This window comes from Podarcis erhardii, assembly GCF_964252035.2.
Source record: "Podarcis erhardii genome assembly, chromosome: 2".
NCBI classification, from domain to species: domain Eukaryota; kingdom Metazoa; phylum Chordata; class Lepidosauria; order Squamata; family Lacertidae; genus Podarcis; species Podarcis erhardii.
Genome location: NC_138498.1, coordinates 79,133,389 through 79,157,857, shown reverse-complemented (window position 1 = coordinate 79,157,857; position 24,469 = coordinate 79,133,389). Strand labels below are relative to the sequence as shown.

Here is a 24,469-nt window from a genome sequence, read left to right as displayed (position 1 = left end):
AAATAAACAAACAAACATACATACAAACATACATACATACATACATACATACATCCTGTTTAAATCTTAGTAACAGACCATGTCATTACAGACCAGACCATGTCATTACAGAGGAGGCAGGTTTAGTCGTTGTCTGAGGACTATTCCTGCCTCCGGGTCTGGTCCTGACCGGATGGATACTAGAATCAGCAAGGGATACCCACATGACCTGAAAGTGTTGCTGTGCAATGCCAGGTCAATGATTCATAAGACCACTGCCATCCATGACTTGATCATGGATGGAGGATTTGATCTGGCATGTGTAACAGAGACTTGGTTGGATGAAGCAGATGGGCCTGTCCTTGCCGCTGCTTGCCCACCAGGTTTCTCTTACGCACAGCAACCCAGGTCATGTGGGCGGGGAGGGGGGGTTGCAGTGATTTTTAGGAAGTCATTAGTCTGCACCAGGCGTCCTATTGGGAAGACCCAGTTTTCTGAGTGCATGTTCTGGAAGTTGGGCAATAGGGGCAGTACAGGATTCCTATTGGTGTACCGACCTCCCCGCTGCACCAAGGATTCCCTGCCCGAGCTGCTTCAGGTCGTGGCGGATATGCTCCTGGAGACACCTAGCTTGGTTGTCCTGGGGGATTTTAACATCCATGCCGACAAGACCTTACAAGGGGCCGCTCGGGACTTCGTGGAAAGCATGGCCTCCATGGGGCTGTCCCTGAATAAGTCTGGCCCAACTCATAGCCACGGACATGCCTTAGACTTGGTGTTTACCTCTACGGATGCTGGTGATCTGACATTAACTAAAAGCGAAACAAAAGAAGTGCCATGGTCAGATCACTTCCTGGTGCAACTGGACTTCTCCGCAACCCTTCCCCTCCGCAGGGAGGTGGGACCGATTCGGATGGTCCGCCCCCGCCACTTAATAGATCCAATTGGCTTCCAGAGAGTGGTAGGGGATGCTTTATCCCAAGTTGATGGCCTTTCAGCTGATTCCCTGGTGGCCCGCTGGAATGCGGAGTTAACCAGGGCTATTGACTGTCTGGCTCCGAAGCGCCCTCTCCGATTGCATGGAGCCCGGACAGCCCCGTGGTTTTCCCCGGAGCTGAGGGTGATGAAACAATCGTTGAGACGGCTAGAGCGCCGGTGGCAGAAAACTCATTCTGAATCAGACCGGACACGGGTTAGAGCTCAACGTCGAGCCTACCAAGTGGCAATGGCGACGGCGAAGAGGGCCTTCTTCGCCGCCTCCATTGCATCTGCAGAAAACAGCAGCAGGAGACTTTTTCAGGTGGTTCGCAATCTATCAGAACCACCTGTACCACCGGGGCCTGGTAGGGACCCCAAGATCTCCTGCAATGCTTTTGCAAAGTTTTTTGCAGATAAAATCGCTCAGATTCAGAAGGAGGTAGACTCCACCGTGGGAGCAGGGCCAGGGCGGGAGAGTGCTAGAGTTCTGTCTGGTCCTGTTACATGGGATCAATTCCAATCTGTTACCTCCGAGGATGTGGACAGGCTGCTTGGACGAGTGAAACCGACCACCTGTCTCTTTGATCCTTGCCCATCCTGGCTGATAAAAGCGAGTCGGGAAGGGCTGGGCGATGGGATCTGCGGGGTGGTGAATGCTTCCCTCTGTGAGGGAGCCTTCCCAGACCCGCTGAAAGAGGCGGTCATTAAACCGCTTCTTAAAAAAACATCTTTAGACCCGGCCAATTTGGCCAACTATCGCCCAGTCTCAAATCTGCCATTCTTGGGCAAGGTGATTGAGCGGGTGGTTGCTGAACAACTCCAAGCACGCCTGGAGGAAACGGACCATTTGGATCCCTTCCAATCGGGATTCAGGCCTCACCATGGGACTGAAACTGCCTTGGTCGCGCTGGTTGATGATCTCCGGCGGGCTAGGGACAAAGGTGAGAGCTGTTTCCTAGTTCTGCTGGATCTCTCAGCGGCCTTTGACACCATCGACCATAACATCCTTCTGGACCGTCTAGAGGGGCTGGGAGCTGGGGGCACTGTTATACAGTGGTTCCGCTCCTTCCTCCTGGGCCGTGTCCAGAAGGTGGTGGTGGGGGGTGAGTGTTCAGACCCCTGGGCTCTCACTTGTGGGGTGCCTCAGGGTTCTGTCCTCTCCCCCATGCTTTTTAATATCTATATGAAGCCGCTGGGAGAGATCATCAGGGGGTTTGGACTGGGTGTTCATCAGTATGCAGATGACACCCAGCTCTACCTCTCCTTTAAATCAGAACCAGTGAAGGCGGTGAAGGTCCTGTGTGAGTGCCTGGAGGCGGTTGGAGGTTGGATGGCGGCTAACAGATTGAGGTTGAATCCTGACAAGACAGAAGTACTGTTTTTGGGGGACAGGAGGCGGGCAGGTGTGGAGGATTCCCTGGTCCTGAATGGGGTAACTGTGCCCCTGAAGGACCAGGTGCGCAGCCTGGGAGTCATTTTGGACTCACAGCTGTCCATGGAGGCGCAGATTAACTCTGTGTCCAGGGCAGCTGTCTACCAGCTCCACCTGGTACGCAGGCTAAGACCCTACCTCCCCGCGGACTGTCTCGCCAGAGTGGTGCATGCTCTAGTTATCTCACGCTTGGACTACTGCAATGCGCTCTACGTGGGGCTACCTTTGAAGGTGACCCGGAAACTGCAATTAATCCAGAATGCGGCAGCTAGACTGGTGACTGGGAGTGGCCGCTGGGACCACATAACACCAGTTCTGAGAGATCTGCATTGGCTCCCAGTACGTTTCCGAGCACGATTCAAAGTGTTGGTGCTGACCTTTAAAGCCCTAAACGGCCTCGGTCCTGTATACCTGAAGGAGCGTCTCCACCCCCATCGTTCAGCCCGGACACTGAGATCCAGCGCCGAGGGCCTTCTGGCGGTTCCCTCATTGCGAGAAGTGAGGCTACAGGGAACCAGGCAGAGGGCCTTCTCGGTAGTGGCGCCCGCCCTGTGGAACGCCCTCCCATCAGATGTCAAAGAGATAAAGAATTACCTGACGTTCAGAAGACATCTTAAGGCAGCCCTGTTCAGGGATGTTTTTAATATGTAATGCTATATTGTTTTTAATACTGATTGGGAGCCGCCCAGAGTGGCTGGGGAAACTCAGTCAGATGGGCGGGGTATAAATAATAAATTATTATTATTATTATTATTATAACATTATTAAGTGACTTCCTCAAATCCCCTTGATTGAATTTCATTATATATCATTTTAACAGTTTTCCAAAATCAATTTTCTCAAGAAAATTCACTTAATCACTTAACATCTTTCGTTCTTTCTAATTTAGCTTTAAACATCTTAAATCTTATCTTTACATATTTCAATCCTACTCCTATCCATTATTTGCAAGTTTTTCCAATTAAATTATCTTGACATATTTAGCTAAATAATCTTTAAATTTCTTTCATTCTTCCTGGTATTCCTCCTCCTTCTGGTCGCGGACTCTTCCAGTCAGGTCATCCAGCTCCGAAAAATCCATCATCTTCATCTGCCAATCTTCCACTGTTGGTACTTCTTGTGTTTTCCAATTCTTTGCTAACAAAATTCTTGCTGCAGTTGTGGCATGCAAAAATAATTTAACATCTTTCTTGGGCAAATCCAAACCTGTCATTCCAAGAAGAAAGGCCTCTGGTTTCTTACTGAATGTATATTTAAATTTTTTTTCATTTCATTATACATCTTCTCCCAGAAGTCTTTCACCTTGGGACAAGTCCACCACATATGATAAAAGGTACCTTCTTTTTCTTTACATTTCCAGCATAGATTATCACTGTTGTGATAAATCTTTGCAAATTTGGCAGTTCCGTATCTCTTGCAGAACCAAGGAGAAAAAAGAAAATCCTGGAGTGAGGCAGCAGCCCCTCTCCAAGCAATCTCTCCTTCCCCCTGAAATGGTGCAGATCAGGGTTCATGCATATGCAAACTTTTCATGCAGTTGTGTATTTGCACTCTGGTCATTTCCACTTCAGCTACAGTCACCACCGGCGTGTGCCCCTCCACACTTCCCCACAAGAAATAAAGTTGCTGCCTGCTTGTGGGGCAGTGAGGGAGAGGGCGACGGCAGTTGGAGGGTGCAGAGACTCTCAAATCCTACCCAAGGAATAAAACTGATGTGAGCGAGCGAGCGAGGGACGGGCAGGTGGTGATGAGCACTCCCCATGTGACAGTTTTGCTGGCCCAGAAGAAGAAAGCCAAAGAGGGTGAGTGAGTGGGGGTAGCAAGACACTCGGAGCGGCCATGCAGTGCCTGGCCTCATCATGACAGTGGCAGCAAGCCGGCACACAGAAGCAGTTTCAAGCCATCTTGCATAACTGAAGGTAATAAGTAAACAATACCGTTTTTGTACAATATCAGATTGCTTTTTTAAACGGGAAGCAAAAATATTGTCACAATGCTAGTTTTGTTATATACATGAGCATTTCCTACCCTGAATGTACTTCTCTTAGAAAACCCAAAGTGCAATAATTGAAATGGCAACCTCTTTCTTTTTACAATTTTCGCCAGCTTAGAAAGTTCACACTGACATATTGGATTGTGTCAGCCTTCAGCTTCCATTATATTTGACAGGCTTATTTCTGTGTATTATGTTTGCAAAAAAGATGATAGATGACCTTATAAAAACAAAAATGTGAATAGAGAACATTGGGTTTGCTTTTATTATACATGGGAAGACCGGGCGCACAGGAGCGTTATGTCCAACACACCATTAGAGCAACACAAGATGGTACAGATCAATTGTAAAACTACTTGCTGGCCTCAAAATGTCTATCTGTTTAACTTTAAATGTATTGTTTTTAATACCAACTGGGACAAATAATGTTAAGTGGGTACTTGTGCCATGTGTGTGTGTCCTTTCCCAACACTGCAATTTTTATTCCACTTATTTTGTCCACATTAGGTACATTAGGTACATTATATAATCACATCAACGCTGTTATATAAATTAGGCTGAAATATAATAACATGCATCCAAACGTATCTAATAAAAGCAACAATATTTTATGTTGGTTAATGAGGGCCAATGTGGTATAGTGCATAGAATGTTGGACTTGTACTAGGGATAGCTGGATTGCCAGTCCAACTGCTTTCTTCACTACCATTCTGCTTTAACTTAAGAAACATGAGACAGTCCTCTACAGGTGTAGTGACTGTATCATGTAAGCATCACACAACTGATTCCTAATGAAGCCATTTTTCTGCTCTATCAATGCTGTACTTTCAGGGTTATTACAAATGTTTTGAAGGCAAATGCTTCAAGCGCCTGGTAGGAGGACTTAATTAGACAACAGTCAAAAAGAGTGCTAGAAGGAGCCAAAGCATGACTATGACTAATACTTCCCACATTGCCACACTCCACTCAGACTACCTTCAATTTACTGTTTTCCTTGTCAATGATTCAAATGAAGTAAGCTGTTAAACATTCAACTTTTAGAAGTTGTATGTTAGCACTTCAATATACTATTAACAGTTTTAGAAAACCTGAGGACATAAGGCCTTGTTTATTTTCTGTCTGGGTAATACCTCAAGAGATTTACTGCAAACAGCTCTCAAAAATGATAAAATCGTGTGTTTTTTAGACTCAACTTTCTGTGGATGATTGATTTCTTGCAGCAGAAATGAAACTACAGAGACAAGAAAGATCCATAGCAAATCTATCTCGGTACTACAAAGTCAAAAGGTGGAGGAGACATCATTAAAACTTCCACAGGAAACCTCCACAACTTGAATTGTTTTGCCAAGGAGCAACTTTCAAACTTCACAATAGACAAAAATGAATTTCCAATACCTTCTTGATAAAGAGAAGCTTAATAAATCTTAATATCACATTATGTCCAACAACTACAGTGGTACCTCAGGCTACAGACACTTCAGGTTACAGACTCCGCTAACCCAGAAATAGTACCTTGGGTTAAGAATTTTGCTTCAGAAACCCATTACTTCCGGGTCACCGCAGAGCGCAACCCAAAAAGGCTTAACGTGAAGCGACTTCAACCCAAGGTATGACTATATTCACTGATAGCCTTTAAGTCCATGAATCTGTACAGTCCTATTTTAAAGCCATTCAAGTTGGTGGCCATCACTGTCTCCTGTAAGAGCTAGTTCCATAGTTTAATTATGCACTGATAAAGAAGTACTGCCTGTCCCGAATCCACCAACATTCAGCTTCATTTCCTTACCATATTCCCTAGTGTTATGGGAGAGAGAGAGAGAGAAATTCTCTATCTACTTTCGCCATACCACGCATAATTTTATATACTTCCATCATGTCACCTCTTTCTTGCCTTTTCTCTGAACTAAATAACCATGAATATTCCCATCTTTCCTCATAGGGAAGTTGTTCCATCCTCTTTATTATTTTGGTTGCCCTTTTTGAACCGTGTTCAAATCAATAATACCCGTTCTGAGGTGAGGGGGTGAGAACTGTACACAGTGCTCCAAATGCGGTCACACCGTGTACAGCAGTACCTCGGGTTACAGGCACTTCAGGTTACAGACACTTCAGGTTACAGACTCCGCTAACCCAGAAATAGCACCTCAGGTTAAGAATTTTGCTTCAGGATGAGAACAGAAATCGCACAACGGCGGTGCAGCGGCAGCAGGAGGCCCATTAGCTAATGTGGTACCTCAGGTTAAGAACAGTTTCAGGTGAAGAATGGACCTCCAGAACGAATTAAGTTCTTAACCCGAGGTACCACTGTACTTGTTTAACAGCATTATGAGAGCGGCAGTATTATTTTCACTATCTTTCCTGATGATCCCTAGCAAGAAATTCACCTTTTTCAGAGCTGCCGCACACTGGGTCCACAACTTCATTGAGCAATCTACTACAACCCCAAGGTGGTCTTCCTGGTCAGTCACTGCAGCTTCAGAAACCATGAGCATGTATGAGATTTTTTTGCCCTGACATACATCACTTTATCTGAATTAAATAATACATTATTTCACCACAACAGTACTTGCATAATAAGAATATCAGTTCCACCATGGTTGGCAGGAGTCAGCAGTAGTACAGACACAGATATGAATCCACTACTCTGGGCCTTCCCAGCTGTTTGTTAGGGTTGCTCTCAAAGACGTCACATGAGGGTTGCATTTTTAATACAGTGGGCATGCATTTGCAATGAAAAATGTTGTGAGTATACATGACAGCATTGAGATAATGCATTATCACCAATTAGTGTCTGCAGAACAGGCTGCTGTTAAATTGCACAGAAGCGGGGGCCAGTACCCAAAACCAGGAAGCCTTATTTGGCAAGACAGTTAGTTGGGTCTGAATATTTTTATGCTGTTTTCCAACAACCAAGGTGAGTTCAAAGCAGCTCACAACAACAATAAAGCATTAACAAATAAAGATAACACTTCCTAATTGAGGGGGGAAATATACAGTAAGCACAATAAATGAATCAAAACAATAAAATCACAATAAATGAGCCAAAACAGTACAAACCACAAAATATGAATCCATCAATCCTCTTCACCATACTGAGAAAAACCCTTATTCCCTGTTTTGTTTTGTTTTTTGATAAACACACACACACCAATAAATAAATTTTAGAAAGGTGCAAGGTTAGATGTGGATGCACAAAGCATCCCCCCCCCCAGTCAATACATCTTGTGGTCCATTCCCTCCTTCTTCCTGTCCCGCGTGGCCCTGCCATCTGCCCCTCAGAGCTGGTGTATCACACAGGGCTGGGCCCCTGCAGCTGCTATGAGCTGCCAAGGGAGGAGAGGCCACAGGATGCTCCCTCGCAGCAGCCACCCCTGCCACCACTAGGGGAAAGTGCTGGCTCATCCTCTTCCCCGAGCTTGGTGGCAGCAACACTGGTGCAGGAAATAGGGACATTCTGGGATCAAATCAGAAGCCGCAACGGCTTTCATAATTCTGAGACTGCCCCTGGAAAATCAGAGCACTTGGAGGATATGAACTATTCACTTAATTTGAAATTTTATCTGAAAACGACATGCACTGATTTATTTATTCATCTCCACTTTCCAGTTACAAAGTGTGAAATGAAGCACTAACGTTTTACAGTTATTTGTAGACTGTCAGAAATCAACCTTGTGCTTTAGAGATAATACTACTAATCAAGTATTTAAACAGGAAACAATAAAATAACTAAAGAAACTCACTTTCTATATCACTAGTTTCAATGCAAGACAGTCCAAAAAGTAACTCCCCTTTCCCAAGACAAGGTCAGAGAGTCTAGACTGTTGTGTACCATAAGAAGATGGTGAGTACACCACCCCAAAATAGCTTGCAGGGGTAATAATTTAAAATGAAATCACTTAGAAGGGTACACACACATTTTGCTTCAGAATTTTCTAGTAGGGCTGGAGGGCAAAGAAACAATTAAGGAGAAAGGGCCGAGTCATCAAAGGAAGCAAAGACCTTCAGATGGCTGAATGTGGTAAAAGTGAAGGAGTAAATATATAAAGGTGTGTGAATGTTATATAAAAAAGGTATACATGGATATAGCTATTGTTTATGAGTAGCCATATTCTGATAAACCAGCTGAGGGGGATATTATCAAGGCCTTTTAAAAGAAGAAGCAAAAACTCAATAGTACTCAAATGCTTGACAGTTGAAGTACCCTGTATTTCTGGAGATTCTCAATGAAGCTTGATGGATCTTGTTCAAAATCAATATTCATTTATAATGACATCATACTGGCTCTCATTAACTACTGCAAATTGGACTTGCCCAGGTTGTTCTGTTGCAGTTGGGAATTTAATTGACTGTACAATGTTGTTTCTCTATGCTCTAATATTGGACTATATTTTACCTATTTAAAGTTTATTGTAATGAAATCATTTTATAATTTCCATAACGAATGAAGTGAGAGCAAGTGTACATGCCCCTTGAAAATAGATAGCAAAGATTAAAGCAAGTTGCTCTGCCTCAGATCAATTAAGGTACTTATAAAGAGATCATTTAGCAGCAGCAAAATGAGCATGGCCAATACAGGACCTCAGTCAATGAGTAAAACAAGGTATGGTTTTTAAAATACTTTTTACTTGCTCTCATAGTAAGCCAATTATGGATGCCATAATTAGCAATATTCAGTTTCCCAATCAGAGCTACTTCTTTTCTTCCCACAGCCAGCTGCCTCAAGTATTCTGCCCGTTCTTTACCCCTTTCTACGGCTTACATTATTCTACCAGGACTAAGAGACAGTTGTCTTTAGCATGCCCTTCCAGGGCACATGGGCCATGGCATCTGACCAAGTTGACATGGTTGACAGTACGCCTGATCATGGTGACAGCAGCCTGCAGCCTTCAATCATGTGGATAATCCCAGTGTTAATGCCCCACCACAGGTCTAGGCTTAATCACAACATCAGAGGCTACAGACTCCTGCTTCTACCTCACCATGCTTAGTTTTATGTTACAAAAATAGCCTTTAATATGTGCACGCAGGGGGGCATGCGCGCGCGCGCACACACACACACACACACACACAGTGTACTTCATATTAAACAAAAATCAATGTCAAATGCATTTGTCATTGTTTCTTAACTGTTGCTTTGTTGAGGTCTATATGACCCCAATACATTTAAATATATATTTAAAGTAATGTGCTATTTGCAGGCACAGGAGTCAAGTTGAACTGTAGTCCTTTTAAGACCCTAATCTAAGGATATTTGCCAGAATTTATTTAACTTCATGAAGCAATTGCCTGCAGTATTACAGGAATATCACACGTCGTAATGCTATTGCAGTCAGTCAAAATCACAATGCCCAAATTTTAAACACCTGGCAGATATTAACAATACAGTAATCACTTAAATCACATATACACTAGTGGGGGGGGGAGACATCGTTGTAGAGGTCTGTATTTATTTTCTTCCAAGAGGTAAGGTGTTCTAGAAGAAAGCATTGGAAATTTATGATGTTGTTGTTGTTTAGTCGTTTCCGACTCTTCGTGACCCCATGAACCAGAGCACACCAGGCACTCCTGTCTTCCACTGTCTCCCGCAGTTTGGTCAGACTCATGTTTGTAGCTTCGAGAACACTGTCCAACCATCTCGTCCTCTGTTGTCCCCTGCTGCTTGTGCCCTCCATCTTTCCCAACATCAGGGTCTTTTCCAGGGAGTCTTCTCTTCTCATGAGGTAGTCAAATTATTGGAGTCTCAGCTTCAGGATCTGTCCTTCCAGTGAGCACTCAGGGCTGATTTCCTTAAGAATGGATAGGTTTGATCTTCTTGCAAAATTTATGATATTTGCTTTAATTACAAATATACAAACCGAATGGAAGATGGCAGGACCCCCAAGAACATACTCTACGAGGGAGCTGGCATCAGGCACTAGGCCTGTTGGCAGACTAACTCTGTGTTACAAAGCTGGCACTGTAACTCTCCCATGGTTTAACTTTACCCCCAACTTTACTTCCATTGTCTCCCGAGACAGACGGATACCAACGACAAGCATAGCATAAGTGGAGGTATAGAAATATCAGACAGCTGAACTGCCACCCCACATCAACCACAAGATGCTTTCATACTTTCACTCAGAGTTCTCTCTCTTCCTCTGTCTTGGCCTCTGTCCCAAATGTTTTTCCTGTTCTCACACACACACACACACACACACACACACAACCTGCCTTTAAATTGAGAGGTTGGGATGTGTTACCTTCCCCAAACTTACTGGCTTTCCCATTGCAAATGCCCAGAAAAATCTCTGTATAAACTGATAAAGATTACAAACCAGAAATCTATGTAACAAAATGAATCAATAGAAGGTACCTATTTGTATGGGAGAGACTAAAAACCTGGGAACACAAGTCAGGGTGTATTTGTTTTTTTAATTTCCTTGTTCACAGAATTTATATATCACCTGTCTGCAACATAAATATGTTTAAAAATACAGAACAGTCATTTAAGTGACTGGCTACTAAAGAGATACTTTAAACCCCTGGTCTTCAACTGGTGGGTTTGTGGGCTAGGGGCTTGTGGCCTGATCCAAGGTTGGTCATAACAGGAGTACTAGCACCATGCAAATATATGCTAAAAGATTAAGAAACCTGAAAAACCCGTAACCCGAAAAATCACAACCTGAAGCGGCTGTAACCCGAGGTATGACTGTACCTGCTTTAAACAACTGCATAGGTCTGTGGACATTTTTTTTTCAATCTTCAAGCAACGTCAAGGATTCCTGCTGGATCTCTGCTGGGAGAAGGACTCAGGTTTCATGGACTAAAATTGCTCTGGGCCTTGTATAACAGCTCAGGTTTTGAACCTGGCCCAGCAGCAGGGAGCAGCCAGTGTAGAAGTTTTAACAGAGCTGTTACATGCTGCTAGCCGTCTGCCCCAATCAGCAATCTCGCTGCTGCTGCAATCTGCACCAGCTGGAGCTTCCAGATCAGGCCTGAGGGCAGCCCCACATAGATAACATAATAACACCTGACCTTCCTGCCATGACATTGGTATCACCAGGAACTGCAATAGAGTTAGATCCCCCAATGATAGCACGCCTGATTGCTGCCAATTAGGAGCCCAATAGACAGCCAGGTACATGGTTTCCATGCGCTTCTCCTGTGCACACTACATGGAGCTCTATCACGCTGGGCTTGCAATATCTGTGCAGCCTCACAGGAAGCTGCGTGTGCCAGAAGGCCAGAATGACTATGACGCTCCTATACAACACATGTCTTCCAGAGTGCTTGATTTTACAATGCTTCAAACTGCAGCCAGCAATTAAACCAAATCTCTTTCCAGAATATTTTTTAAAGGACCAAATGTAAAGAACTCAGATTATTTCAAGCCAAGGACAGCGGCTATCTACACTGCATCAATTCTGCAATGTTTTCTACACAACCATTACATAAAATAGCAGTTTACATTTGTAGTACTTCTGGCATAAAATCCTGTCAATCATAATGCTCTGTAAAATTACATATATGCACATCCATCAAAAGGTTGATGGATTCATACCTCCAAGGGATTAAATGTTAAAGAAGCAATTTAATTTGCACCTAATCCATCCTGCTGCTTCCAGAAATAATATCCATGTTCTACAACCTCCATCTACGAAAGCACCAACAAAAAATTAGGAAGTTTTCACTATACACCAGAATTACTATCTTGTACCAAAAAAGCAAAACTGCTTATAAGATATAATATAATCAAGCTCTGTATACAGGTTTCTCATTCAAATTTATTTTTGTTATTTCTTTTTCTGTTTATTTGCTCTGCTCACAAATCTTCAGAAAATAATGGTTTCAGATGCTTTACATGTGCTTCATTTGATATTTAAACTTTGGGAAGAAATGCAACCTTTGTTATAGAACATCTTGTCTTTAACAAAATGCAGCATAATTTTTTTTGGGATTAAGCTCCTGCAACTGTAATGTTAATGTTGTTTTCCAAATATTGTTGCACAGTGGTTGGAAGCCTGAATGTATTTTAATACAATATAATATAAATAAAATCATGTTTTATGTAGCAAAATATGAGTGCTAATAATGACATTAGAATGTCAATAATAACAACAGAAAGTTTTATGTAACCTTTTTTGTTGCTAAATAAGAAAGTGGCTATATTGATCTTTTTTTTAAAAAAACTGGCTTGGTGCCGAGGGCCTTCTGGCAGTTCCCTCGCTGCAAGAAGCCAAGCTACAGGGAACCAGTTAAAGGGCCTTCTCGGTAGTGGCACCTGCCCTGTGGAACGCCCTTCCACCAGATGTCAAAGAGAGAAACAACTATCAGACTTTTAGAAGACATCTGAAGGCAGCCCTGTTTAGGGAAGCTTTTAATATTTGACGGACTATTGTATTTTAATATTTTGTTGGAAGCTGCCCAGAGTGGCTGGAGAAACCCAGCCAGATGGGCGGGGTATAAATTATTATTATTATTATTTAAATTAAATGGGTAACATTTTGGCTAAACAAGCAAACTACACTAGAAGCTGAAGCCTGAACCTTTCAACCCAATGGTTTGTCCTCTAACCTTTTCAGACCCAGAACCCACTTCTAACCAAAACAAGCATTTGGGTAACCATTTCTTAAGTCTTTTTGAACATACCTGCATGGCAGTAGTGCTCCTGCTGCAATCTACCTTGGATTGGGCTGTGACCAGTTAAGAGCAGTGTTCTAGCTTACTATGAAGCCTAATTGGATTCCTCTGCTGCTATTGCAATTCCTTATTACTCAACATTTTCATCACCTCATTTACCATTATAACCTTGGGCCTTCAGTTGCCCACTACTGCTATTATGGAGAAACACATAGACGAAGGAAGTACTGAAAAGGAAAAGTCACCCAGGCAACTATCTGCAAGTTTTGCCTACTAATAGTAAGGCCTGCCCTGCAGATGGGCAGTGTGCTGCAGCTTCTGGAACACAAACAATGAAACCCAAGAGGTAGGGGTTTGCCCAAGACTAGCTATACCTAGTTCTAGGTGCTAGGAAGAGCTTTGCTCTGACTCATCCTAGAATAAATATTTGCAGGGGTAGGAGTTTAGCTTCAAGACAACAAACCTCTCAACTGTACTGCCCAAATTTAGGCCTATAAAACTTGAGACAAATGAGTTACCCCCAATTCCAAAGCTGAAGCTAAACATTTTCTTCTTTTTTTTCTTTGCTTTCGCTTCTGAATATGAATCTTAAAAAGACAGCTGTGCGGTTGAATACTCTCCCCATCTAATTTCTCATTGATATGCAAAATCCTATGTTTTGTTTCTGAGTTTTAGATATAGAACTTTCCCCGTTTTCATCAATTATCTGCTCTCTTAAATATAAAGTTGTGATCTTGGAAGATTCGTAGCAAACTCATTTTGAGAGCTATAGAACAATTTAGATTTCTTCTATACTATATGAACTGGCGTAAACTCATTTTGCACAATAGAATAGGCAGGGGACAAAATCAATGTTTTTCAGCATTGCGATATTCAAAAATTGTATTTGCTGAGCCTAAGTAACTACTGTAATCCAAAGAAAGCAGGTTCAATGTACAATCCATCTAGTACCTTAGCTATAGCTCAGAGCATGAGACTCTTAAACTCAGGATTGTGGGCCTGAGCCCTACACTGGGCAAAAGTTTCCTGCAATGCAGGGGGTTGGACCAGATGACCCTCGTAGTACCTTCCAACTCTACAGTTATGATTGTATGTATATATAAATAAGCAAGACATTAATGTTTGTAGAAATATCAATATGGGCATGATGTATTGATTGGAAAGGCAATTTTGAATAATAATTATCATGGTGCCGTGCCAGCATGCTGAAATCTATTCTAAATTAGTTTATTACTGAAGAAAGAAACACATGTTTATATCCAACAGTGACTATTCAAGATAATTTTTATTTCCTTAAGCTCTCATCCCATGACTGCATCCTTTTGGCAAACATTGACAGCATTACAGTGGACGCTCATGTTGCAAACGTGATCCGTGTGGGATGCACGTTCGCAACCTGCAGCATTTGCAACCCGTGTCTGCGCACGTGCAGGTTGCGATTCGGTGCTTCTGCGCATGCGCGACCGCAAAAACCCAAAAGTAACCCATTCCAGTACTTCCGGGTTTCAGCGGTCCTTAACCCAAAAAAACCTGAAGCATCTGTAACCCAAGGTATGACTGTACTTTAGAATACCACAACCAATTTTCACATGGTAGCAGAATGAAGCAAATTTTTGTTTTCACAGTTTAAATAATTCTGGTGACCACATATCATAATTATCCTTTTCTTCCTGCACCTATACTCAGATTGATAAAGTATGAGCAGCAAAATTCTTACTTTTATAACATAGCAAGCACTCCCAGCTATTTGTCAACATAAACTATGTGTATAGTTAGGCACTTATTTAAAAAAGGGAAAAGGAAACTTGTTCCAAAATACTGACTAAAGTAGGATGGAAATGGAGAAAAACCAAACTGCATTACCAAACTGCTCTTTCCAGACTCTTCATGGGAGGTAGCAGAAACACAAGGTGTGAAGAAGCACAAACCTCTGTCAATTGTGGCACACTGACTATAATTATGTAATAAGCTGAGGTAGAATTGGGATATTCTCAAATACTCTCAAAGCGAATGAACAGTGAATCTTCTTGTGTAGTTATCCTCTGTAGTTCTCAGGAACAGCAGATCTAAGTGTAGAGGTATTCTCTGAAGGGAACCAGCCTCAGCTGGAGTAGAAAAGCTCCAGATACCCACACACACATCTGCCTCTTTACCTATTGAATATTATGCTGACAGACTTGCTCCTGAGCAAGTAATCAAACCCAGTGCTTGAGTGATACCACTCCTGTAGATGTACCCCACACTACTTATACTGGCAGATAACCATACCTGGTGGGGATTCTCTCTTTTATGCAACACTTAGGAGGACAGAAATTGTCTAAGGGTTTTTACCTGGCAAACCTAGATGTACCGTAGGTGCTTTAGAATTAGCAGACCTCTTATCACATTGATGGGATAAGAACAGTAGATTTACAGACCAAGATGCACAAGTCTAAGGAACTAATTTTGAATGCAAGATAAAATAGTTCTGACCTTGTAGCATAAATGTTCCTACTGCATTATCTAGATATACACACAAAGAGGCTTCACCAGGGGCTAATGTTGTTAAACAAACCAGTTGTAGCTGCTGTCTTATTCTAACCCAAAGAGAAAAGATTGTAATAAATTAAAATATACCGTAGTTTCTTCTAATTTGATCCATATGGTCAAACAAACTGATACTCATTTATGTTTACTATGAAAATATATTTCCTAATGAGACAAATGCATTCCATGTAATATGCAATTTCATTTCTCCATTACAAATCTAGCAAATCTTCATAAGTTTTTCTGCAAACAGAACCTCTGCCTTAAAAAAAGCCTTCCAAATAAAGAGCTTAAATAGAATAACTCAGGTACATAAAACAGACATATTTAACAGAGGGACACCACAGCTGACATTTCCTAAACCACAATTTATTATCTAGATCTGGAACAGAGTGTTCCTTTAACCAAATATTGGTGAATTATACTATGATTGCCATAAAAAGAAAATCCAGTGTACCTTGGAATCTATTGTAATAGAGATATGAATTTTAAGAGATTTTTAAAATGGAAAACATGAATAGCAGGAGGCAATACTCAAAGGTACATAAGCATCACTAGTCTGGTGGGGAAATGCACATACTGTGTTGCTGCACAGAAACCAAAGGGATATGCCCCCTTGGGAAATGTCTGACAGTTGCTGTCACTGAAGCAAAAGTACCCAGGATTTGGTTTACGAGTTAGACTATCAGACCAAGGCCCCTCTAGCCTAGCATCTCATTTTCAACAGGCAGCCATTCAAACATCTTTGGAACATCTTAAGCAAGGCATGAAGGATCTCCTTTTATTTGCCCCTAGCATTTAGTACTCCAAATGCTACTGTCATGAAAGCTCCATTTAACTGTCATGGCTAATAGCCATAAATAGTTCTGTTTTTGAATTTATTCATGCTTATAAGCCAGTTGCTATCACCACATCTTGTGGTAGCCCATTTTCCTTTAAATTCACACTATCATTTTGAGTTAAAAAGTAAGATTTCTTGCTGTGAGCTGTATTAGTTCATTATCTAGAACTATCATTTGCACATAATACCAGAGGGGGGAAAGCAAGGCAAGATAATCTAAATCAAATACTAAACCATTAACTGTTTTTGCTTTAATTTCCACAATAACCATATTACACAGTGCAGGCAGATAGATAATGAAAGATGGGAACAGTTGCATGTTCAGTGCTTATCACTGTTTTAAAATCTCTATTAATTTTCATGCACACCACAAGCATCCAAAGTAGCAGGAATGTTAGTGTATTGCAGCAAAACAGCGCTGTGATCCTATGCATGTTTAATCCGATGTATACCCCACTGAGTTTAATGGCATAATCCTAACAATCTACTCAGAAGTAAGTCCTATTGAATTCAATGGAGCATACTCCTAGGTAAATTGGATTAGATTTGCAGCCTTACTACCAGGTAATTGTATATAATCCTATTCACGCTTACTAGGAAGCAAGGACCACCATCCACAGTGGAGATTATTTCCAAGTGGACATGCATAGCACTGGATTATCATGGTACTGTAAAGACTAAGACATTTATTGAAACATATGCTTTCGTGACTAGAGTGCACACATAAACATGGCTGTCAGGTACACAGGAAAGGCATGCTATTTAAAGTGTTGTACAAAGCAATTGTTTGTGTTATAATCTGCAGCACATTTGACCTCATGACCAACACTGTATAAACATTCTTTCTTTTTAAAAATACTTATTACAAATCCTTATATTCCACAGAGCTCCCATTCATCTTTCATTTAGATAGCTGATCAGATCCACACCTGTCAGCTTCAGTAATAGTGCCGCATCAGGTACTCACAGATCATTCCCCATGTTCACTATGTAAATATTTTCCAGAGCCTCAAGGAAAACAGTCTAGCTCCAAAATCAGGTAACTGAAAACTTCTCTTGACACTTTACATCCAGGTTGGTTATTTCTTTGCTGTTGTAAGACCTCACCTTTTCACATCCCTTTTGTAAACCGAGGTTTAATATTTTGTCAAAACAATGTACAATAAAATTGCTTTCACACAGGATACATGCCAGTGATCTAGCAGTCACTATTCATATTTTGTGGAAACAACTATGATAAATAGGACTAAAATCTGAACACTCCAGATCTGATGAAGTTACCCTCATCTATTTGGAATGAATCTGATAAAAGCTTGTCTCTGTTCAAATAGAGAGCATGTTCACAATATTTAGGCAAATTGTGCATAGTGCTTTTAAAAATTGTATCTGGGAACACACCAGTCTTACACGCCTTGTCTCACAGGTTCCATCTCTGGTGTAACTAAGCACCACAGATACATTTGCAGGGTTTAATGAACACTTCCCTCAGCCCCTGCAAAATCCTTGCACGGAATCTGTACACAAAGGCCGCCATGGGTGATGGTACTGGTGTAAATTCACCGAGTGTGTTGCGCGCTGGGAAGCTGCAGTCAGCGGGAAGCTCCCAGCACATGTACTCCCAGCCAAATATGCACATGCCTAATAGCGGCACGTGACAATCTACAGGCAGGTCCGTTGGCTCCCCCCCCCCCCACGTTGAAGGTTGGGTTTTGTTTTTTGTTTCTTTTGCCTAGAGAGTAAAGCTGGGAGGTGACCCTTTCTCTGCCGTTTCAGCACACAGACAGCCCCCCCTTTTCTATGCCCTGTTGCTGCCTCAACCCAGCGGCATTCGGGTCCCCCCCCCGCCGTCCTCCCTGCAGCCCAGTGGGCGCCCGTGACAAGCATTTTCTCCGCGCTCCTTCGAAGCCTACGGGCTTTTCTCCCGCGCACTAAGGCACGGCTGTAGCGCCTACTAGGGCTTGCCCTGTTTTCCCGCCTTCTGCCACTCCGAACCGGGTGGGGTGAGGCGAGGCACCAATCCGGACACTTTGCAGCCGGGGGTGGCGGGGTGGTTGAGGGAAGGAAAGAGCACCTTACCAGTCCGTGTGAGGCTCATCGATGACCAGGAGCAGCTTGAACTTTTTGGCAGCCGCCGAGGAGGACGAGCCGGCGTCCACCAAGCCCGCCGAGGCTGCCGTCTGCTTCACGGCATTGGAGAGCGAGCTGAAGAAGCTGCTGCCCACCGACTGCTGCGGCGGCTGCTGGGGCGGCGGCGCTGCCGCCGGCTGAGGCTGCCTGCGCTCCGAGGCCGGGGAAGCCGAGGCCGAGGACGACGAGGAAGCAGGCGCCGCCGCCGCCGCCGCCGCTGCTGCTGCTGCTGCCGGCGGGGGAGGCTGCTGGGGCTCCGGCCGCTGCAGGTCGGTCATGTAGCCATTGGGCAGGTTGGCGATGAAGCTGCTGTCCGAAAGCCGGCGCCGCAGAAAGTTCATCATTTGGCCGCCACGAAGGGGGAAAGGCTAGAGGGACGGCGAGGCAGGAGGCGCCGGGAGGAACAAAGCCTGGCTGACTGGGCGCTCGGCACGCCGCCGCCGCCGCCGCCGCCTCCTCGCTGGGTCGCGCAGAGGAGGGAAAGGGCTGCCTGCCTCTCGCTTGCACAGCGCTGGAGCCGTCGGCTGCTGCTGCTGCTGCTGCTGCTGCCGCTGCTTCTTCCGCGCTCCTCCCGCCCTCCGGTCTCTAGGTGGCAGCCGCCCAAGCCCGCTGCTTGTGCTGTGAATGTGAGCAGGCAGAGCAGCGGAGGACGCCCAGCCGCTTCACTGGCTAGATGAAAGGGGGACCCTCCGACAGGGCGGCGGCGCTCGAGGGCTCAGCGCCCACTAGCGCTCATTTCGGCGGGAAAGCCCTGCGCCGTCCCGGTCTCCCCCGCCCCGCCTCGCCTCGCCTCGCCCGCCTCCCCTCCGGAGCACGGGAAAATCCTCTTCAAAACAACCCCTCCCATCACCTGTGCTTTACCTCAGGGAAAGATGCTGCCAGTTTCCTAGGGAAAGTTTCCTTTACAACTGGAAGAAAAACTCCCCGCAAGAAAAACCACGGGGAGCTTCTCACCAGACTGCTGCGACCTCCCTCCAGCCATTTGGTAAGGAAAGCCAGCCAGCCACGCTTCACTGCAGAGCATTTACTGCCATGGGAACACGATGTTCTCAGGTACATTTTTTTGACGTGTGGCACCATCAGCATGAGGCAAGGCCGGCCCACCCACAAGGCAAGGTGAGGCAACCGCCTGAGGCGGCAGGATCCACAGGGGCAGCAGATTAGACTCCTGTATAGATATTTATTCCCTCCTTCAGGGCCATCTTATCTATACAGTGGTACCTTGGGTTACATACACTTCAGGTTACAGACTCCGCTAACCCAGAAATAGTGCTTCAAGTTAAGAACTTTGCTTCAGGATGAGAATAGAAATTGTGATCTGGCGGGCAGGGCGGCAGCGGGAGGCCCCATTAGCTAAAGTGGTGCTTCAGGTTAAGAACAGTTTCAGGTTAAGAACGGACCTCCGGAACGAATTAAGTACTTAAACCAAGGTACCACTATAGGCGCTAGGGACACCAGTAGCTGAGGCAGCCGGCTGGCTCCACCCTCGTGCACTCCTGGGATTGGCGGGCCGTTGAGAGGCCCACCCAGTGCACAATGCTCAAACGAGGTGCCCAGTGGCTGCCCACCCCACCCCCAAGGAGCCCGGCCCCAGCCTTGCTCTGAGGCGGCCAGCAAGGCCTGTTCTGCCATGCGCACCTCACCGGCCTGCCCAGGGCACACTGCCCAGCCGAAGAGGCGCTCGGCCTTGCTAAGCCGCCACCTTGGGCTCCTCTGTTGCCGCTGAGGCTGCCAGCCAGGCCAGTTCTGCCGTGCGCGCCTCGCTGGCCCGCCCAGAACACACTGCCCAACCAACAAGGCGCTCAGACTTGCTAAGCCGCCGCTGCCTTGGGCTCCTCTGTTGCCACTGAGGCACCAGTAAGCTCTGCCATGTGTACCTCCAGGGCCCGCCCAGAATGCACTGCTCAGCCGATGAGGCGCTCGGCTAAGCTGCCGCCTCGGGGTCCTCTGTTGCCACTGAGGCAGCTAGCCAGGCCAGTTCTGACGTGCACGCCTTGCCGGGGGAGAAATTCCTAGGGAAGACTTCATTTACAACTGAAAAAAACAAAACCTCCCTGCAAGAAAAAACAGCTGCAAGAAAAAACAGTGGGGGCATCCCCACTTCTCATCAGACTGCTGTGACCTCCCTCCATCCATTTGGTAAGGAAAGCCATTTACACCAGCCATCCTTCACTGCAGAGCATTTACTGCCATGGGAACGGGACGTTCTCGGGTACATTTTTTTGATGTGTGGCACCATCAGCATGAGGCAGGGCCGGCCCACCCACAAAGCAAAGAGCTGAGACCACCTCAGGTGGCAGGATCCACAGGGGCAGCAGATCCCACTATAGATCCTTATTCCCTCCATGTTCCTAGTGTACATCTTCACTCAGTCCTCCTTCCCTGGTAGGAAGAGGAACACCAGTTTGCGGTTTGCCTCAGGTGCTAAAACGTCTTTGACCGGCCTTGTCAGGGTACATTCGTACAGTTCTGTCATGTAACTTTACTTTCGTAACTGTGCCCTTTCCTGAGGAAGAAGAGACCTCAATGTTATTTAATGGTGTCATTTTTAAATAGTACAGCTAGTGCAGGGGTGGCCTCACCTGGTAATGCCTCACCTGGTTGCTGCCACTCCACAAAAGAACCTCCCAAATGGGAGTTGCATGGCTTCTCTCTTACGCACCGGTTCCAGTGGTGGCCCGCCACAACCACAGGAGAAGCGAGGATGACGCTTATCGGCCCACCCCATTGCCAGAAAACTGAGAAGTGGCAGCAGCAGCAGCAGCATGCTCTCACAAGAGCTCACCAGATCACCGCTGCCACCAGTTTTCCAGCAGCCAGTGGGGCGCCCATGGGGGTTACCACCCCAGTGGGGTTCTGTTGCCTGCTTCAGTGTGCCTCATGGATGGGACTTGAAAAAGTGCTTTTCTGTATGTGCATGGGCAATCACATTTAAATGATAGGCTGCTGCTCATTAAGGAATAACACAAAGAGAATGAGAGAGAACAGGAGGACATGGAAGGGGCAAAGTGCATTTTCCTCAAGCTGATGGCCAGTTCAACAACCTATCTCCATAACGGAAGGGTTGGTCATGTTGCCATAGCAGCAGCCAAGTGTTGGTGCTCTCCAGCAGGGGGTGGGCATTTCCCCCACTTATTCCCCTGACTAGATACAACATCATTTTGTAAGCAGAACAATAGGAGAGCTGGTTTGTGTGAGAGACTGAGTGACAATGGGAGCTGACAAGACACAGGCTTTTCACTCCAGAAGCCTAATAAGGAGACAAGGTTTGTTGGAGTGTTGATGCTGTGCCCCCTTCCCCCTGCTCAGGGGAGATAGATAGATCTGTAAATTAAATTGTGTATCCTAAAGAAACCATTGACCTTCATTCCACTGAAACTGGGTAAATGCTGGAACCCCTGGAGTCTTTTGCCACTCAGAAATTGGGATGCAAACGACAATATGATAAATCATCAAGTTTTGTTTGCTAAAAATTAGTGGCCATTGCAAATGTGGGAATAAAACAGTTCATACACAGTTAAGGTGACTGAGTATAGCATAAAAATGGACATAGTAAAATCGCCTGCATAATATGCAACATTTTGAAAGATAATTTTATGCCAGAGTAATATGTGAGCCATTAAAGCAAACATAGCAACCATTTATTATTTAGGCTGCACAATAACACAGTTCTTTGTATGAAATATTTAGCTCCACCAGATGCCAAATGAATGATTTTTGGTTTGTTTGTTTGTTTTCACTCAAGAATTACATTTCAAATGTTCCCTTCAGTAAGGAAAAAATACAAATAGCAATATGACACAGGTTTATATAGTGAAAACTGGTAAATCCCATCTATCACTATGTTTCTATTGTTAGATTCCTAGCTGAGGGTACCAGAATCTCATACTTAGCTATAAATTCCTGATCAAAATTGAGAGCTTGGCAAAGGAATGACTGTGAGACTGCAGTCTGAAGACATCTGCAGCCAAGTACTGTGCTGGGGGAGTTGGGGGGTTGCTGGTTATATATGACATAGTGAATGGACATTGTAACACAGCGAGCCAAGATGACCAAGCACTTTGCTACTGCAAGCACACAATATCAAATCCAAGGAGTCAAACCTATTTAAAAAGGCTGGATAAACAGAAAATGTGGGGTTACTTAAAGCATTTTAAGCCAGAATTTATAACTACGTTTTCAAAATTTTCCAGTCACTATTCTTATTTCTTTCTGGAAAACCTTGCTTACCTGATCCATAAGGGTAGCCATATAATAACTGGGAGCAGGTCTTCCAGGACTGGCAGCCAAGATGGATGCACCTGGATATCAAGAATATGTTCAAGAAAAGAAGAAAAAGCAAAAACTATGGTTATCACAATAAAATAACTTTTTGGCCCAAAAATACTTTACAGGCCACATAGCATTTACTGGACATTTGTTGATGCTACACAGTGTGAAGTAAATACCGTATGCTTTTCCTAAAACAGCATGTCAGCTATCAATGTCTATTGACTCATTTGATCATGATGCAGCACCAGCCAGACTCTATAAACAACTAGCTCTGCATGTAATCAAAACGACTACAGGAGGAATTTTAAAGCAATAACCATATGGTAAATGTGAATCCACCCAAAGAGCCAATCAGAATCACTCAGGCTTGGATTCTATATGGCGGTGTATATTCCTTGCAATTCACTTGCAGGTTGATCAGTCACCATCAACAACTCTATTAGTATTTCTGAGGGTAGAGAACTGGTCTCCAGCTGACATTTTACTCCAGCGATCACTGCTAGTATGCTAACATTTTTGTTAATGCAAGCCTGCTTTGTTGTTTTCTTTCCTTAGAGTGAAATAGTTCTGTGCAATAGAAGATGTGTGATGGAGAACATGTCTACTCACAGATGTTTCTCAATTCTGCTGTTTGACAATTATTTATTATTTTTACCCCATGCTTAGAGCAGTGTATATGACTCACCCTTTTGTCATAACAATTCTTTGTGATAGGATAGGCTGAAAGACAATGACTGATCCAAAGTCACCCAGCTGAATATAGATTGAACTCCTCATTTATATTCTGACAGTCTAACCACTCCTACACACTAACTCAATATATTTTCTCAACCTAATTATTGCGGTACAGTGGTAACTCGGGTTAATAACTTAATTCATTCCGGAGGTCCATTCTTAACCTGAAACTGTTCTTAACCTGAAGCATCACTTTAGCTAATGGGGCCTCCCGCTGCTGCGCAATTTCTGTTCTCATCCTGAAGCAAATTTCTTAACCTGAGGTACTATTTCTAGGTTGGTGGAGTTTGTAACCTGAAGCGTCTGTATCCTGAAGCGTATGTAACCCAAGGTACCACTGTACTTAGGTATACATTCCCATATATGGGAAGGGCAAAATACATTCCGTGCATGTAACAGCAAAAACCAGGTTCAACCCCAGTATCTCCAGGTAGAAAAGAGAAGTACTATCGTTTGCAGCCTGGCGAGCCACTGCAAATCAGCGTAGGGCAATGCTGAGCTAGATGGACCTGTAGTATGACTCTATATAAGGCAGATTTTCTAAGGCCATAAACAATATTACCAAACATTAATTCCATCTATGGAGGACAACAATTTGGGTTATTGTTGCTGTTAGTTCTGAAGAAGGGCTTTCTAAATAGGTTAATGCTAGCCTACTTCAAAGAACAAGCATTTCCTTCACAATAAGAACACAGGAAATACTTTGCAGGATCATATCAGTGTGTACATAATAAGCCGTTAAGAAGGTCATATATATTTAGATATACAGAACTGCATGAAAATAGACTCATTTAATTAAATGGATGTGACTGAAGCTCACTAATTTCAGTGGCTCTATTTTGTATAGACCTGAATTGGACACAATCCACATATTCTAGTAATTTGTTTTCTGATTTTTAATTTAAGATAGGAGTAATAGAAAATATAATGATATTATTAATAAATATCCTATTTTAAATTATTATTT

At 44.0% G+C, this 24,469-nt stretch overlaps 2 protein-coding genes across 8 annotated transcripts in view; one reads left to right on the top strand and one right to left on the bottom strand.

The window, feature by feature from the left end:
• Positions 1-18,857, bottom strand: part of SYN2 (synapsin II) — a 147,748-nt gene extending 128,891 nt beyond the window's left edge. The window contains exon 1 of the mRNA XM_081848235.1: positions 18,445-18,857. Within this exon, the coding sequence (XP_081704361.1) occupies positions 18,445-18,839 (395 nt within the window). The 5' untranslated portion in view covers positions 18,840-18,857. The remainder of the gene's footprint in view (positions 1-18,444) is intronic.
• Positions 18,858-18,898: 41 nt separating this feature from the next.
• LOC309334376 (uncharacterized protein) overlaps positions 18,899-24,469 on the top strand; it is an 84,738-nt gene continuing 79,167 nt past the window's right edge. For 5 of the 7 annotated variants that reach the window (XR_014153049.1, XR_014153050.1, XR_014153052.1 and 2 more), the window contains exon 1: positions 18,899-19,480. Coding sequence is in view for 1 of the 7 variants with exons in the window: in XM_081848584.1 (XP_081704710.1) it covers positions 19,169-19,548 (380 nt within the window). In the remaining 6 variants the exon portion in view is untranslated. Of the gene's footprint in view, positions 19,549-24,469 lie in introns of all 7 variants that reach the window. The other 2 variants (XR_014153051.1, XM_081848584.1) reach the window with 1 other exon arrangement.